The sequence below is a fragment of the Coptis chinensis genome, chromosome 4, assembly GCF_015680905.1.
Source record: "Coptis chinensis isolate HL-2020 chromosome 4, ASM1568090v1, whole genome shotgun sequence".
Lineage (NCBI taxonomy): Eukaryota > Viridiplantae > Streptophyta > Magnoliopsida > Ranunculales > Ranunculaceae > Coptis > Coptis chinensis.
In genome coordinates this window covers 76931033-76948436 of record NC_141459.1, presented here as the reverse complement: position 1 = coordinate 76948436, position 17404 = coordinate 76931033, and the positions used below count along the sequence as shown (strand labels likewise).

The 17404-nt window shown below is 41.8% G+C and overlaps 1 protein-coding gene and 1 pseudogene across 1 annotated transcript; both read right to left on the bottom strand.

The window, feature by feature from the left end:
• Positions 1-653: 653 nt before the first annotated feature.
• LOC147504886 (NAC transcription factor 56-like) lies at positions 654-2545 on the bottom strand. Its single transcript, XM_086557578.1, has 3 exons — positions 2211-2545; positions 1785-2098; positions 654-1678 (listed from the first exon to the last, which is right to left on the bottom strand). Exons 1-3 carry the CDS (start codon positions 2395-2397, stop codon positions 1112-1114), a joined length of 1068 nt encoding a protein of 355 aa, XP_086413704.1. The 5' UTR covers positions 2398-2545; the 3' UTR covers positions 654-1111.
• Positions 2546-11150: 8605 nt separating this feature from the next.
• Positions 11151-11269, bottom strand: LOC147504885 (5S ribosomal RNA; annotated as a pseudogene).
• Positions 11270-17404: the final 6135 nt, after the last annotated feature.

Genomic DNA, 17404 nt, shown 5'->3' with positions numbered 1-17404 from the left:
ACTTTCTCATTAGCATAGCAAAAAACTGCAAGAACACATGCATTAGAAACCGTTTTCTTTATGATGACATTGCAATCACCATTAATAGACAATAAGAAAGTACAAGAATCATACATTATTTATAGAATTCAAATTTTGTTATTATAAAAAATCTCTTCTTATTTACCCTAATAATTTCTTTTTCTGCCTTATATAAACTAATAATTCCACATTAGTTTAAGAAAAAATTTAAGAAGATGAAGAGTCCATTACACCAAAGTATATATATCAACTAAACAACCTGCTAGGGTTTTTGCTCTTTGCATTGAGCCATTGACAAATAAACATACACCATAAAAAATCTGTATTTACTAGTTTCAGTACTTTGTTAATTTTCAGATTTAAACTCAAAAATGTTAGGAAAATATAATACTTCACATAGAACAGTACACCATAAAGAAGTACTCTTACATTTTATTTATTTTTGACATTTGTTGCAAGTGCGCAATAATTGACGCGTGCCATATAAGATTCATTTTTGTAAACATCTACAAAGTATAAATGATTCAGCATCCGAGCCAAAAATGTTTTGCAAACAAATGTACATAGTTTGTTGTTCATGATAATGATCGAACGCTAGATCGATAGGCAAGCAAAGAGGAGAAGGAAGATTATTTGTAAACAATAATAATCACAATATATACTCATCTCAATCATATAAATATATCTCTGACATACAAATTTGTATATTTACAATTACAAGGTTCAATGTGATCTATAAGCAGAAAAATAATCAAACTATCAATGTAAGTAACAGGGAAAATAACCAACCTATAAGTAAATCCATTTGAGGTATTTACTACCTCACCTGAATTTCCTGTAAACAGTTACACTTTTGTACTCAGAGAGCAACTTTGGGCCAACAATATGATTCCCTCTTATGAGAACTACTCTGACACACAGAATCTCTGATACCAAATCCAATGGTATATATCTTACTCAATAATCATCATACGTTCCATATATACTGAAACGTAGCACCATGAGGAATTCAGAATAGCACTAACTTGATTCTATGCTTCTGTATGGAATATTGAGGATTGTAAGCAACTTACAGCCATCAACCAAAACCCTATTGAGAGTTCCAATTCATGCCTGAAAGTTGGTACGGCGAGCGAAAAACCCCATCGCCAAGCGCACCAAGAAGTGGGTGTTGATGAAACTGAGCTGATTGTGGAAGTTGGTTAAGCAGAGTTGATATTGAATTACTTCCATCCCCATTGTTTACACCAATACTAGTTTGCTGATTACCATGAAATCTCTTTGATGCAGGTGCAAAGGCTACTGTTGTATCATTCCAATAAGGTGATGGTATTGCGCGTTTCGCATTGAAACTACTTACTGCGCCCACCTGATTCATGTTGAGTTCCGATCTTGTGTTTGAATTGAGTTGAGATAGAGAATTGCTGTTAATACCATCTTCGGATAATAAATCATTGAAAAAATTCTGGTCGTTCTCCAACAAGGCACCGTAGTTGGTCTTCAAAACTTGTGACGACTTAATAAGATTCTGCTGATTGTTGATTGTTGAGTTTGGTATTGAAGCTAGCATATCATCCATGGAATCTTCCCTTTCGTGATCCATTGGTCTTTGAGAGTTACTCTTCTTATAGATCCGGCATAACACCCATTCATCAAGCTGAAAAAACAATAAATACAAATACAAATAAGAACAAAAGAACTTACGTATTCATTTTCATTTCAAAGCCAAAAAAAATGTAAGAGCAATAATTCAATTCAATTACCCTTAAAGAGCCCTTCTTGTTTGCTGGGTCAAGACCAGGAGGCTTCATGCTGCTACTATTATTATTATCAGCAAGTCTATATTCATGCATAATCCAACTTGTTTTTATCCCTTTAGGAGGCCTACCACCATAAAACACGAGCGCTTTCTTCACACCGACTTTTTGAGTACCGCCGCCTGTTAAAATAGGCTTATCAGTTCCAGTAGCTTTCCAATAACCAGAAGTCGCCGCTCGATTCGGCCTTGCTCCATTCGGATACTTCCGATCTCTTGGACTAAAAAAATACCACTCTTGCTCACCAAAAGTCGCCTTTCCTATTATCCGAAAAAACATATATATCTCAATTCCATATAAATAAAAGAAAAACAAAAAATTATGTATATACATGTACAAAAAATGTTCAATGGTATCATGATAATTATTTACCGGGTAATTCCCATGGGTCGAACTTGTAGAGATCGACTTCGGCTATGATAGTGACAGGAAGAGGAGCTGAGGAAGCTTTCTTTTTAAGGTAATGGACCACAAGCTCTTCGTCCGTGGGGTGGAACCGAAAGCCAGGTGGAAGTTGAGGCTGTTGTTGTGAGCCCGATGATGAATCGGTGCTCTCCATGAAGAATAAGAAAAGTACAAATTTTTTGGATTCAAAATTTTCTCGAGTTTTTTTTTTTTTTTTGGAGTATTAAGGAATGGTTTTAAGGAGAGTTCGATGATTGAAATGTTGTAAGAGAAGTGGGAAGGGCTTAGTTTTAAACAGTTATAACTTATAAGGTGGAAGAAATGCTGACGTAGAGACGGCGTGAACTACAGCTGAAAGTACCAAACCTGAACCGCAGATTAACTGACACGTGTTATTCTTTATGTGGGGTTTTACGACATGTGTCGAGATAGAAGTTTGGTGGGGGCTGCAGGAACACAAAGCAACAAAAGTAAGAGAAAAACAGGTGCGAAGGTTTTCGGGATCGGAACGGTTTTACACTTTTGATGTCACGCTTTTCTTATTGCTGCGACGACACACTTCCTTCTTTTGATTACAACTAGGGAGAGAGAGTTATTAAAGCGAAAGAAAAAAACACGAGAGAGAGAGGATATGGAAAGGGGAAAATGGATGGCATGGGTGGAATTTTGACACGTGCTGTTATTGTTGTATTTTTATTTTTTTTGCTGAACTGGAATTTAGAGTGGGTGAATTTTCAAGAAAAAGCGTCCATAATATATATCTGGATGTTTCAAACACTTGGACCAGCCCAAACTCTTTAAAAGAAATGGAAATATAGAAAATTTGTAAAATCAATGTGACGACCAATGAATAATCTTTCATATTTTATGCAATTTGAGACAATTTTCGTAGAAATCCATTAGTTTTGAATTTGAATAATACATCGAAAAATTTGATCATTCAAATGATGGACTCATAGGAAAAAAGTTAGTGATTGTCTGATTGACCAAGTGAAAAAATTAAAAGAAAAATAAGTGAAGAAATATGGAGATATTTTTTCTTTGTCCCCACAATACTTCCAAGAAAGTTAGAACGCCTCCTTCAAAATGTTTTAAATTAACTACCATCGAATGCTAAAATGTTGATTGAAAGGTGCTTGGTGGAATTGCTAAATTCTATGTTGATTGGGTGTTCCAAGTGTATTAGTAGTTGTAGTGGTATGATCTGGGGTATGCTAGATCAACAGTGAGATGAACCCGAAGTAATATACATTGCAGAGGTGTGGTGCACAGGATCGGACCGTGAACTCGAAGTTACTGTACGGCAACCCTACATGTGGAGGAAAGAGTACCGCGAGATAAGGGACAGATGGACGGCTAAGGGGGAAAACAGAGTTGTATAAAGAGAAAGAAAAGGAGAGAGAAGAGGAGGATTCATTGTGAAAAAGAGGCTAGACCTAGAGTGAGAGAGAAAAAAGAGAGTGCTAGTAGGGAGTGAGGTATAACATTTGGCGCCGTCTGTGTGGAAAGAACAAAGCAACGTGGAAATTGCTACAGTAGGAAAGAGAGGAGTAGGCCGACTGCGAAAGGTGGTGGCGTAGGAGTTGGAGGCGGAAGTTGTAAACAATGAAGGGGGAGATCAACGAGAGGAGACAACCGCGGGGTCGGCCTAAGAGGAGACACGACTAATGCAGGAAGTGATCGCGAGATTGAGAGAGGAGAATGACGCACTAAGAAAAGAAAGAGAAATGGCGGAGGAAGAAGGGAGAGCGGAAGCGAGTGAGGAGTCCGACAATGAAGAAGAGGGGTCGGACCTCGTCGAGAACCCAGTAGCAAGTCTTACAATGGAACAAGTCCAGGAAATGATAAACAACGACCAGGAGGCGAACCTTCAACAGGCAAAAACCCAAATAGGCACGGCTAGTCAGGTGGTGGCTGGTCTGAACCGCAATCCGCTGGCGGATGTGATATGGGCTTCGGAGGTGCCGAAACGGTTCAATTAGCCAAGGTTTGAAAGGTACGACGGTAAGGGAGACCCAGCATATCACATTCATCATTTTAGGCAACAAATGCCTCTCTGGCAAGAAGCGCGGTATGATGGGTTGATGTGCATGATGTTCCCAGCTAGCCTTAAAGGGAGAGCATCATACTAGTATTATCGGTTGCCTTCGAGGAGTATAACTAATTTCCAAGAGTTGGAGCAGGCGTTTATAGACAACTTTATACATCAAAAGAGGAGGGTTGTGGACATCGCGACCGTGTTCAATGTTAGGCAAAGGTCCGCGGAATCGGTAAGGGATTATCTTTGTCGATTCAAGGCTAAGACATTGAAGGTGGAGAACTTTGATGAAAGGACGGTATACTGCGAGAACACAATTTGAAACTCAATCCGGAGAAGTGCACGTTCGGAGTGACCACAGAGAAATTTCTAGGTTATATTGTTACTCAGCGGGGGATAGAGGCTAATCCCGAACAGATAAGGTCCTTGGTGGAAATGCCCTCACCTCAAATTGTTAAGAAAGTACAACGATTGGCAGGAAGGGTCGCGACACTAAACAGATTCATTTCAAAATCGTCCGATAAGTGTAGGCCGCTGTATCGGTTGTTAAGGAACACCACAAATTTTGCATGGATGGGGAAATGTGAGAAGGCATTTCAGGAATTAAAGAGGTATCTCGGTGAGGCTCCCTTATTGTCACAGCCCGAACTAGGTGAGAAATTGTATTTGGCGGTTATAGAGTACGCGATCAGCTCAGTCCTCGTCCGTGTTGTGGACAAGATGGAAAAACTGGTGTATTTCCAGAGAAAAACTTTGTTAGATGCTGAGACTCGCTACAACCGAGTGGAGAAGTATTCTTTGGCGCTAATATTCTCAGCCTTGAAGTTGAAACCATATTTTGAAGCTCATTCGGTGGTGGTGGTGACAAATTTGCCCCTCAAACAAGCCCTAAATGCCGAAAAGTCCGGGAGAATGCTGAAATGGGTCGTGATGCTAAGTTTATATGAAATCCAATATCATATCATGACAACGGAGAAAGCTCAGGCAGTAGCAGAGTTCTTGGCAGAGTTCCCGGCAGAGGATCCCACGTAGGGGGAAGAGATGGTTCTGGAACCCGAACGAGAAGTGGAACATGACCTCTTAAATCCATGGGATGAGAGGAACGGATGGAGAGTGTTCGCGGATGGATCTACGATAGATGCGTGCAGTGGAATAGGGGTTGTGCTAGTTACACCGGAAAACAACATAATAGAACAAACCATGAAGTTGGGATTTGCGGCATCGAATAATGAGTCGGAGTATGACGCTGAAATAGCGGGCTTGAGGATGGCTGAAGGTTTGGGTGTGAAGGAACTTACGGTATATTCATACTCAAATCTGGTGGTGTGCGAAGAAAACGGTGGATTTACAGCTAGATGTCCTCGAATGGCGAAGTATTTGGAAGTGCTACATAGGTGGCCTGCGAAGTTCACAAAGGTCAGATTTGTACATTTGAATTGTGGTGAGAATCGGCATGCAGATGCCCTACCTTATATAGCCGCAGTCATGCCGGGATCAGAGGAGAGAACTATCAATGTAGGGAGGTTGGTAAGACCAAAGACTGAGGGACCGGCCAAGGTATTGCATATCGCGGAAGAGGAGGGGGGGATGGATGGAGCCTATCAAGCACTTTTTGTCTGGATGAGAGGTGAGTGAGAAGAAAGAAAGGAGAAGATTAGAACATACTTCACATAGGTATACGTTATTGAGAGGAGAGTTGTATAGAAAGAATTTCAATGGGCCTTTACTGAAATGTCTAGGGCCGAGGCTGGTGCAAGAGGTGCTAGCGGAGTTGTATGGGGGAGATTGTGGGAGTCATTCAGCGGGAAAGACCACTGCATATCGACTATTAACACAGGGTTATTTTTGGCCCCATATGAAGAGAGATGTTGTAGAGTTTGCTAAGAAATGTCAGAAATGTCAGAGGTTCTCTCAATTGATATTCGCTCTGGCTGAACCGCTACATAACGTGTCTAGGCCATGGCCGTTCACCATGTGGGCCATGGATATAGTAGGTCCGCTGCCCATAGCCAGTGGCAAGAGGAGATTGATGTTGGCGGCCACCGATTATTTCACGAAGTGGATAAAGGTCATGCCATTGTAGCAGGCAAAGGACAAGCAAGTGATCAAGTTCCTATGGGAAAATATCATATGCAAGTTTAGGTTGTCGTATGCCATCATCGCGAACAATGGAACCCAATTCACAGGGTCCAAAGTGAAGGATTTTTTATAGGCCTATCTTATGAAACAGGGGTTCTTGTCCCCTTACAACCCTGAGGGTAATGGACATGCTAAATCTTCCAACAAAATCATACTAAACAATCTCAAGAGGAAGCTAGAAGATAAGAAGGGGGCGTGGGCCGATGAGTTGAATCATGTGTTGTGGGCTTACCGAACTACACCGCGGACAACCACTAGGGAGACTCCATTCTCGTTAGCATATGGCATAGAGGCAGTGATATCGTCAGAAATGGTGGTGGCTATGACCCGGACAAGGGCTGTCGAAGAAGGGTTGAACTGGGGCATATTGTCCAGGGACTTGAATTTGGCCTAAGAAAGAAGGGATTCCGCGCGCATAAGGCTGGAAGAGTATCACTGATGCCTCCGAAGGCAGTATAACAAGAGGGTGAAGCCGCGGGAATTTAAAGTAAAAGATTTAGTGCTTCGCAGAGTGACCCCCAATGCCAAGAAAGCGAATGAAGGGAAATTAGGTCCGAATTGGGAGGGACCCTATGCTGTGGTGGACACTGGAAAGGCACACCTACAAATTGCAAACCATGGAAAGAAAGTTGATAGAGAGGCCTTGGAATGTGAGATTGTTGAAGTAGTTTCACACTTGAATGTAATGTGAGTCTGTCACGAGACTTGAGCTATTTGTAAATATATAATACAATGGCACTTTTGAGAGGGCAATGTTGCTCTGAGCTTCAACTTAGCATCAGAACGGAGGCAGCGAGGGGGGATGAGCCCTTCGCAGACATGAGGTCCAGATTGAAGCGGGGCAAGATGAGTTGCCCCCTTCACGGACAAGAGGTCCAAATCACCAAAGGGGGCAAGACGAGTTGTCCCTCCTCGGACATAAGGTTTGAAGCGAACTAGGGGCAAGGTGGGTTTCCCCTTTCGCGGACATGAGGTTTGAATCGAGCACAAAGGGCGAGGGGCAAGACGAGTTGCCCCCCCAAAGCAAAAGAGAAAAATACAATGACCTCAGCTAAAAAGAGTCTTGGAGCCAATAAATCATACCCAAAAGTAATTCAAATGAATTTAATTTTCATCAAAAGAGTTAATCAGGGAGGAAAGACAAATGGATAAGTGAAGGTCAAAAACTTGACGCTTCTTAAACACATAGTAACATAGTATAACAAAGTTATCAAAGAATACATAGTAGCAAAATGCACCAAAAACACAGGGAGTGGAGTAAAGAAACACGAAAGGCAACAATTAAACACTTTCAGAAATCACTGCCTCCAGGGCTTCCTCAATAACCACATCCACATCTATTTCAATGGCCTCATCCACAATGTCAGTAAGATTGCCAAATTCCGAGGCCTCAGCAGAGTGGACGAGATCCCCGGGGACCAGTACAACCGCGGATTCATCAACAGGGGCAAGTTGTTCAGGAAGTAGACGACCCTCTTTGATAAGGTGGTCATGTTCTTCCCTGATCTTTTTGGCCACCTATTTGTCAGCCAGAGATTTAAAGTGCTCTTGGAGTTTTTCCATGTCCGACTCGTGTTGCTAGAGAAGAGCCGCAGTAGCGTCCTTATACTGCTGGGAGAGTGTGGCCATAGCTTTAGTGTGCTACTGCAGGAAGGTTTCACACTGATGGCTCAGGCGATCATTGACCTTGTCCATGTATGTTTGGTGGGAAGCCTCAGCGCACTTGAGCTCATCCTGGGCTTTGAGCTTAGCTAGGGCCGCGGTCTCTAGCTCTTGTTTGAGTTGAGAGCATGTCTCCTTCAGTTTCTCCAGACGAGCGACGACTTTCTCCAGTGATTCCACCTTGGATCTGGTGCCAAACAACCCGTGGATCATATAAGAGATGTCCAGGCTCACATAAAGGGAAGAGAGGGGTTAAGACTACCTAGAGTATAAATAAAAACAAAGTGGAAGACAAGAGTGAAGAGCACCTTCTCCCAGCCAGTGTAAAAGGAGGTCTGGTGTTGGTCAAATGAGCCTTCTTCTACATATGCAATATCCTTAGGAAGGTAGGACCCGTAGAACAGAGCTAAGGCCACCGCTGGATTCTCCAAGGCCGAGTTATTAACATTGACAGTGCGGCTGCGGACCTTGAAGGTGGGGTGGAAGGCAGTTGGGGAATCCGCGATCTCCTTTCCAGGCCGCTGTGTGGGACGGGCAGGAGGAACATGAGCGGTAGGGGCGGGAGCATTGACAGTTGGGACTGGTTCATCGGACGCAGAGGTCCGCGGACGCTTGAGAAGCGGTCCAGATGAAGAAGTGGTGGGGGCGAAAGGAATGACTTCAGTCACAGCATCATCGTCAGAGTGGCTGTCAGACAACTTCCTCTTGGAGCCGTTCATGTCGGAGCAGGGAGAGTCCACTTTAGGGGAGTTAGGAGATAGGTATTGGTCCTCCCAAGTAACCAGAGACTGATAGGATCGGGAGGCGGTGTGGGCAGATGGGGAATGAGGAGTGGGATGGGCAGGTCTGCGAGTATCAACGGGGAGTGGGGGGTGTTTCCTGGTGCGGGGCCTTCTTGCAGGAGGAGAAGCCCTAGGTTTGCATTCTTTAGGGGGAGGTGGACTGTAAAAAAGGGCATTGTATGCACCGATGGTTTGCAATTGAGGGTCTGATAGCAGCGGAGTGTAAGTGTTGAGGTCAACTCCAAGGACCACGGCTTGAGAAGGTCCCAGGTCGCGGAGCTTCTGGAAGATTGTAGAGTACACGTCGGCATAGATGCGCGACTTCGAATCTGGTCTCCAACCTGGACAGAGAAAGGAAATCATAACATTAGGGTTCATACAGCGAACTGCATATACAAGGGGAAAGATGCAAGGGGGACTCACCACTGGGCAGAAAGGCGAGATGATTCAGAGTCAAGTCAGGGGGGAGATCTGTGGACAGAAAGTTTCCAGATGCATACAGCAGATAGTGATGTCACGTCTTATCCGAAGTGGTGACGCGAAGAACAAAAGACAGTTTCCTAGGACGGACAAAAAAAGAATGATAACCTACACTGACATCTTTGGTGCTCATTTTTATATAGTAGTGAGCGACCATATTGCGGCATATTATTTTGGGCACACCGGATTTATTGTAGTGGTTCGCGGCGTACATGACTAGCCAGAAATTACCGATACTTTGACAAGGAGGGATATTGAAGTGATTGCATACCTCGACATCCAGAATAGTTAAGGGGAAGCGGAGTCTAGCGACAGTCTGCCCGACCGTGGCTATCAGACACCCCAGTTTGTAGGGGACTAAGTGGGGAAAGTAGGTGAGGTCAGGCACGTGCTCCAGAATGACCTCAGTGGGAATGCCATAAGCGGCCTTGGCCGCCTCTAAAATAGGCCTACGACTACAAGGCGACGGTGGAGGAAGAGCAAATTGCTGCCCTGAGGTGGAAGGGGCTTCGGATGGATCAAGGGGAGGGGGTGAGGCTACCGTGTTAGAAGGAGAGGAGGAGGAGTTGCCGGAATCGGAGTCCGACATCAGAGAGGGTGGCCAAAAAAGAAGATGAACAGTTTGAAAAGGGGAAAGAGAAATAGAAATAGTTTAACAAAAGAAAACAGTGTAAGAAAGAGAAAGCTTGAGAAGAAGACCAACTTGTAGATGCAAAAAGTCAGTCCGGTGCTTGAGCTTTAGCAATGGAAAAAGCACAAGGAGCAACAGCCACCAATCGGAGAAACAAAGGTAAGGGGAGGAGTAGAGGAGAAACAAAAGCACGAGGGGAAGAGTCTGAATGAGGGAGGAGGAAGTTTAAGCGGGCCTTTATAAGGGGAGGGGTAAAACTGTAATCTTGAGGTGCTGAAATCGAGGAGACACCAAAAAGAACCAGCCGGAAAGTGACACGTGGAGGCACAAAAATCGAAGGGGCACTAACCCTTGTGCGTGTTGAACACGCGTGGCCAAGGGGTGCAGAAGGGGTGGGATGGACCACGATCATCAGAAAGGGGGAGTGATGGGACCTCGACCCCTTGATCGCCTGAGCATCGCGAACTCGAGAGGGGGCATCTATAGTGGTATGATCCGGGGTATGCTAGATCAACGGTGAGATGAACCCGAAGTAATATACACTGCGGAGGTGTGGTGCACAGGATCGGTTCATAGACTCAAAGTTACTATATGGCAACCCTACACGTGGAGTAAAGAGTATCGCGAGATCAAGGGACAGATGGACGACTAGGGGGAAAGAACAGAGTAGTATAAATAGAAACAAAAGGAGAGAGAGAGAGAAGAGGAGGATTCATTGTGAAAAAGAGGCTAGACCTAGAGTGAGAGAGAAAAAAAAGAGTGCTAGTAGGGAGTGAGGTATAACAGTAGTCATTCAGCACCATTAAACACAAATTTGTACTTAATGCTGATCGAACTCTCTTTTTTTGCTCAGTAAGGTTAAATTTATTAAATGAAAAGGAAAGTACAAAATTTTGTGGGCGACTGTGGAAACAACTCCCTTCAGACTATATGAGACTAGAGTTCATTCCTTTCAAGGCTGTGAAACTCTTTACAGTAAGCATTTTAACAAAATCTATAGTAAACTTAAAATGGTACTTCCCAAGTGTGCAACCAACTTGGTTTAACCACATGAATCTCACTATGACTTGATGGCATGGATGCGCCCATCTTAGCTGCACAGTTTGTGGAAAAATTTGCTTCCCTGAAGACATGTGTGATGATCATATACAGAACTGTTAACTTTACTACAAAGAGGGATGCAACACGAGGACTTCCCAGGAGGTCACCCATCCTAGTACCACTCTCGCCCAAGCATGTTTAACTGCGGAGTTTTTATGGGATCCGGTGCATTAGTGCTGGTATGATCACACCCTCTTTTTATACTATTAAAGAGGTAAAGCTTTCTGCGATAACTATGAATAAACCAAAATGGTTATTTAGGGATTGGTCCTACTTATTTAGGGGTATTTAGGGATAGGTCCTAAAATTATCGATTATTAGGCTTTAGTCCTACTTTTATCGATTGACCTTGAGTCAACTCAGTTGACCGTGGTCAACCCATTTTATAATAATATAATTTTTGTTTTTTTATAAAAATGGCCAAACTACCCTTTCTTTCTTCTCAAACTTTTCTTCTTCTTCTCAATTGACCCATTAATTAATCAATGATTCTTGAACCCACCGGCAAACAAAGCAGCCAAAAGATTTTTTCAACAACCAAATCGTGTCCACATAACCATCTTTAATAACGAATTGAATGAGAATTTTGCTTCACTTTGAGTATCGGTATTGAAAATGTATCCATAAAACCAAAGTCATCTCAGTATCGGTTATCTGTATCAATGCAATTTCACTTGCAACACAATCTTTATATCAACATTCACTTTTAAATGGTCCAGGTATTATTGTAAGGATTCAACTATTTCTTGTTTTTCTTCAGTTGAATTCCGACATCCAACATCCTATCCACGTCTGAAAACGATGGCTACTACCGAAAAATGAGGTCTTGATGAAGTATCTGGGAGTTAGGTATCGCAATTTGGTTTTTGGTGAATCGGTATCGAAATTGGATTATGGTTTTGAGAGTTTGAGGTGAAGATCAGGAGGAATGAAAAATGGGTTGTTGTTGTTTCTAATCGTTATTGATTAATATCGATATCGGTTCTAAGTTATTGACCCCAACAACTTCAAATCCGACACCTCCGTCTATAATTGAAAAGCTTGGTATCGGTATCGAAATTGAAATTGGATTATTTTCTTCGTCCATTTGGATTATTTGCTTCGTCCATTTTGTATCAAATCTCAACCGAAGCTCTGTATCGATAATAAATCATAACCCTCCATATCTGTTCTTCATATTGGTTGCGAAAATTGTGATGAAAAAATAATCATCTCCATATCAATTATCCATATTTGATTCTCCTAAGTTAAATGGTTTTGGGTGTTGAAGTTAGGTTGCTGTTTTTGTTCTCTTTTGGATTGGATTGCTAAAATTTGATTCTGACTCATCGTATACCGCAAGTAGTCTTCTATGTCTTTGTTGTTGTCGCACTTCGATTTGGATTGGATTGGATTGATGTTTTCATTTTCATTTCACTCTTTGAATTTGATGTTTTAAGGTTTATCATTGATTAATTAATGGGTCAATTGAGAAGAAGAAAGAAAGGGTAGTTTGGCCATTTTCATAAAAAACAAAAATTATATTATTATAAAATGGGTTGACTACGGTCAACTGAGTTGACTCAAGGTCAATCGATAAAAGTAGGACTAAAGCCTAATAATCAATAATTTTAGGACCTATCCCTAAATACCCCTAAATAAGTAGAACCAATCCCTAAATAACCCAAACCAAAATCTACATAAAATCGACTTGTTTCTTTAACATTGCTCCACTTCAAGTCACCAACTAGCAAACGGTAGGCAACAGTCGTCGAGGCCGAAAAGGTATCTGGAGATGGTATTTCGCACTCAAGCTCTCTCTAGATTACAATTGAATTGCAACACATGTCATAAACTAACTGTAAGAAACTTATTCCAAAAATATACTTATTGTTAAGTAAACAAGAAAATCAAACTGATATAACAAATATATCATGAACAAACCTTTAGTTCAACAAACAAACAAACCTTTTAGTTCAACGAATGAACTTAATTTACCAATGATTAAATCCGAGCCTAATGATGATCACTATGTCCTTAAGACATATTTTCCCCCTCACGGTGCTTCAATGTTGAATGGAAAACTGTCTCCCAAGATTAAACGGATTTTTCCTTCTATAGAAAGCAGCACTTCAGTTCCACATAATCAGCGAATGCAACGTTGTGTTTTGACTAAGAACAGAGATGAGAAGAGAGATTTTCCCAAGATCTTCTCTTTCATGCAAAAATGTCTGATATTTATATGAGAGTTGTGCCTTTTCGAAATAACACAGTGACTGTTCGAAAGGACACACCTTTTCAACATAAAGCAACATTTCGAACCGTTGCCTCTTTCCAAAGGTAGCACCTTTGCACTATTTCGAAAAGGTTTTTCTCTCTTTACGTATGATTTGAAGTGAAACCCATTTCATCTCAAGTGTGGTAACTTGGGAGACAAATTACTCATTCATTTCTCAATGAATTTGTGCAAATCCAAGTTCCATATGTTCACTACACTTTGAACTTTCAATTGCACATCTATTTTTCTAAACATCGGATATATATGTTTGAGACTTTGGCTTCTTCTATCTTAAACATCGGATATATATGTTCTATTTTAAATGAAAAGTTACCACATTAGGTCAAGTAGTGTCGGGGCAAAAACTGAAGCAAAACAGATCTACCCCAACACTCTTAAAAATCTACCTTCTGAATATCACAACCCACAGAATGACACACACAATCGAATGATAATGATAGTAATGGGATGGATTGTTTGGATGTTTAAGACTGAACCACTTTTTAGTTCGGTGGCTGCCTACATACCCCATCCAAAAGGATCAAGTCTCTGAAAGTCTACGGAGTATATAGCTTTTAATGTAGTTTTGCTGTTGAAAACTCTTCAATATGTAACCACTCAAAACCTAGAGAATCCCTGGATATGGATCCTTATCCCTAGTTTTCATGTACATTGAAAAAGTCAAAAGCTTTGGATTCTGTGAGATCCGGCTGGGCCTTGTTTTCAGCTGATTACGAGCTTAGAGTGAGGCCTGGCCCACATGCCATGTTGTGCCCTAGCTACAAATTAGGGTTAAGCATGCAGATATGAAGGGTCCAGTCTGGGTGCCATGTCCAGAGAACATGCCCAGATAGTCCATAGAGGCGATGTGCTGGTGAGCATTTTGTGCCCTGGCTACGAACCCAGGCTAAGCCTGTAGATATAGAGGATCTAGTCCGGGTGCCATGTTCAGAGAACATTCCCAGCTAGTTCATAGAGACATTATGTTGCTGAGCATTCCAGTGAGCTGGATGTCTCATTGCACACAATCGATCCAACGAAGCCACAGAATATGAGGATCAAATAATGTCATGTAGACCATTTATGAGGGTCCACAAATCGCCCCCTCTGTCAATGGAGCAGCCATGTGGCAGAGAAGAGAAGAAGAATCTAAAAATGTTGCTTCCGAACAAGCATGTATGCCAGCACTGATATACCTGAGAGTGTTGTTATACATGAGCACGATGACTTGGCAATCCCGGTGGCTGGCGATGAAATAGTTATTTCATATGCTCAGCTGCAGTACGGTCTGAGACTTCCCTTGGGGAAGGTGATGTCCAGATTGCTAAATTAGTGGGGGCTTAGCCCTAGGCAGATGATGATCTTGATCTATTTAGTAATGAGTCGAGTTCGCTACATCCGTTAGTCTTATGGCATCAGACTTAGAACAATAGAGATATACCTTATGTTCAGGCCTAAGAAAAGGATTTTGAAAGACATTCAATTTTCACTATTGACTTTGTTTCTTCGGATAGGAAGTTCATCCATCCCCTTGGTCATTACTTAATATGGGATACACCAGCCTACAGAGTTCGAGGCTAGGCAAGCCGCAGAACGGATGTTCCAAATAATTTTTTAGGTGAGCTACCTTAAGAAATTTGTATTTTCTTCTTCCACAATTTTCTTTGTTTTTCAGCTCAATTTAGTTCTTTCTTTAACATATACTTGGATTTCTGATGATGTGGTGAGTGAAGTCGATGAGGATGCAGTTCAGTATAGTCTTCAAATTTTGTTTGCAGTTCAGTATAGTCTTCAATCATTACATAGGGTGCCGCATACCTTGTTCATCCTCTTCAGTCTATGATATGCCCACTATTACTGGGCAAGCTGGAACTTCAGAAAAGGAAAAATGAAGTATGTGTTGAACCTATGGCATAGAGGAGGCTTCCTTGTATTGCTTCTTCAAACATCATCCTCCTTGGTTTTTTGGATGATGGTGTTCAGAATTCTGACATAGGTGATAGGGTAGAGAATCTTGCACGGCATCGGCATTATATCTATTATTTTTCTGACGAAGACGATGTTACACCATTTATCACGAGGAATCCTAATCCCAACTTAAGATCTTGCAACTTGAGTTTGCATTCTCTACGAACTGCCATCTCCAAGTCTATTTCTATACCGCCTTCTCCAGTTGTTATGCGAGGCTCTAGAGAACATCCACATGTTGAGGGTGTTGTTGAGGTCACCGCTTCTGGTGTCGTAGCTGAGCATAACCATGTTAGTGCTGATGTGAATGGAGGGGTACTTCTTATGTTATTCCTGATGCTGCAAATGATGTATAGTTGGCTTGCTCTGTCCATGTCTCTAGTCACTCCAGGAACCACAGAGTGATAGATAATTCTGTAGATAATTGCTCTTCTCTAAAAAAAGTTAGAAAGGACTATTGTTCTGGTTCAGTACCATTTTCACTATCTTTTCAGCATGCCGAGGAGGTCTTGATTAAGTCCTCCATCCTTTTTCGTGAGGCTTGTGCCGAGATTGAGCTAGAACTTCAACGTTCAGGAGATCATGTTACCACTTTGTTGGAGGAATGTCATCGACTTAGAGAAACACTGACTACTCATGATGAGATGATTAGGTCTAAAGACTTAGAGCTGATTATTTTAGTTGATAAGCTCAGGGAGTCCTAGAATGTTGTACAAGCTATGGAGAGTGAACGTCGTCTAAGTGAGGAGAATACAGGTCGTGTGGTGCAGTAAAACTGGCATCTAGTTGAGGAGTTGTGTCTACTTAAGAATCGTATTATAGACTAGCCAACTTGACATCTTGTTTTTCTTATTATGTATCTTCCGTTTGTAGTCCGGATATTTTGAAGCTCTTGCACTTTAGTTATCTTGAATTACCATGATGTTGCTTGTAAGGCGAAGCCATGGACTTTTCTGAAATGAAAAATCTTCAACAGCGGCTTGGCAATAAAATAAAACTTGAAAAGTATTGGCATGAATATTAGCGAGGCAATATACTACCCCCCCCCCCCCCCCACCAACACTACATGCGGATATGATTCACATGTAGTGTTGAATAAGAAAGTTTAATTTGGGTATTGTAGGGGATTTTTTGAGTATCCCTGATCTTCCTCTGTGCCTTGTGATTAGGAACCTCTTTCTTAATAGATAAGGGATAAGATGATTTTAAGTTCAGGGTTGAACCGCCTGGCAAGCTGCCTACGTATCTCCTTGTTTATTTAGAAGAATCAAACCCTATTTTGCGTAGTTCCTAAGAGTGAATTCCTATGGTTTATATAGGAAGAGCTTTGAGAGTCATAGGGTTAGGGTTAACCTCACCGCTTGTGAGTTCCCTTCCATCTTTGGACTCTGCCATCCTATTAGGAATCCTCTCCTTATGGAAGTCTAAATCTAGACCATATCTTATTACAGGTATGTTTTCTTGTTGATCATAATATCCCATCGTATATGGGAAGATTATATCTAAAAGGTAACTCTTGAAGATATGTCATTACGATTCCTTCCATATCATCAAAGATCGCCCTCTTCAGTTTTCTTCTATTCAGAAACTGTCCATATCAGTTCCTAATGACTTAGAGAACTGTTATGCTTAGAGGCAATTACTCACGTGCCTGGCACATGCTTACTAAACACTCGTGATAAACACGAGATCACTTATTCGTAGAACTGATCCATTGGCTCTCATCTCATTTTGGATATCAATAGTCCTGGGTCATTTCCCTCCCACGTGTCAATTAGTTAGTGATGGGAAATCCCCCCTACAAATGCCCCCTCTCGTGCCATCTAGCACGTGGGCGCTTGAAGCAACACCGCTTTTAGGCACTAGAATCTATTTTTTAAACAGTTGTCGGAACTGCTTATGGGCTCAACTAATTAATGCTTCTGAAAAGACGGCTCAAACAGACACGCCATTTCCCGAAAAAGGTAATGATGGCAATTTTATCCTGAAAAAATGCAATGCTTGGGCTAATCGTAACCGTCTATCTTATCTGTATATAAAGGATCTGGTGAGAAAACCCTCATTATCTTTTCTGCTACCTTTTTCCTGTATACTAAACCCTTT

What these genes read in the sequence shown, in the direction of transcription:
- LOC147504886 (XM_086557578.1), bottom strand. Translation starts at nt 2,397, where the DNA reads ATGGAGAGCACCGATTCATCATCGGGCTCACAACAACAGCCTCAACTT. An exon ending in CGACCCATGGGAATTACCCG is followed by an intron (nt 2,099 to 2,210) that starts GTAAATAATTAT and finishes TTCGGATAATAG; the next exon opens with GAAAGGCGACTTTTGGTGAG. An exon ending in ACAAGAAGGGCTCTTTAAGG is followed by an intron (nt 1,679 to 1,784) that starts GTAATTGAATTG and finishes TTGTTTTTTCAG; the next exon opens with CTTGATGAATGGGTGTTATG.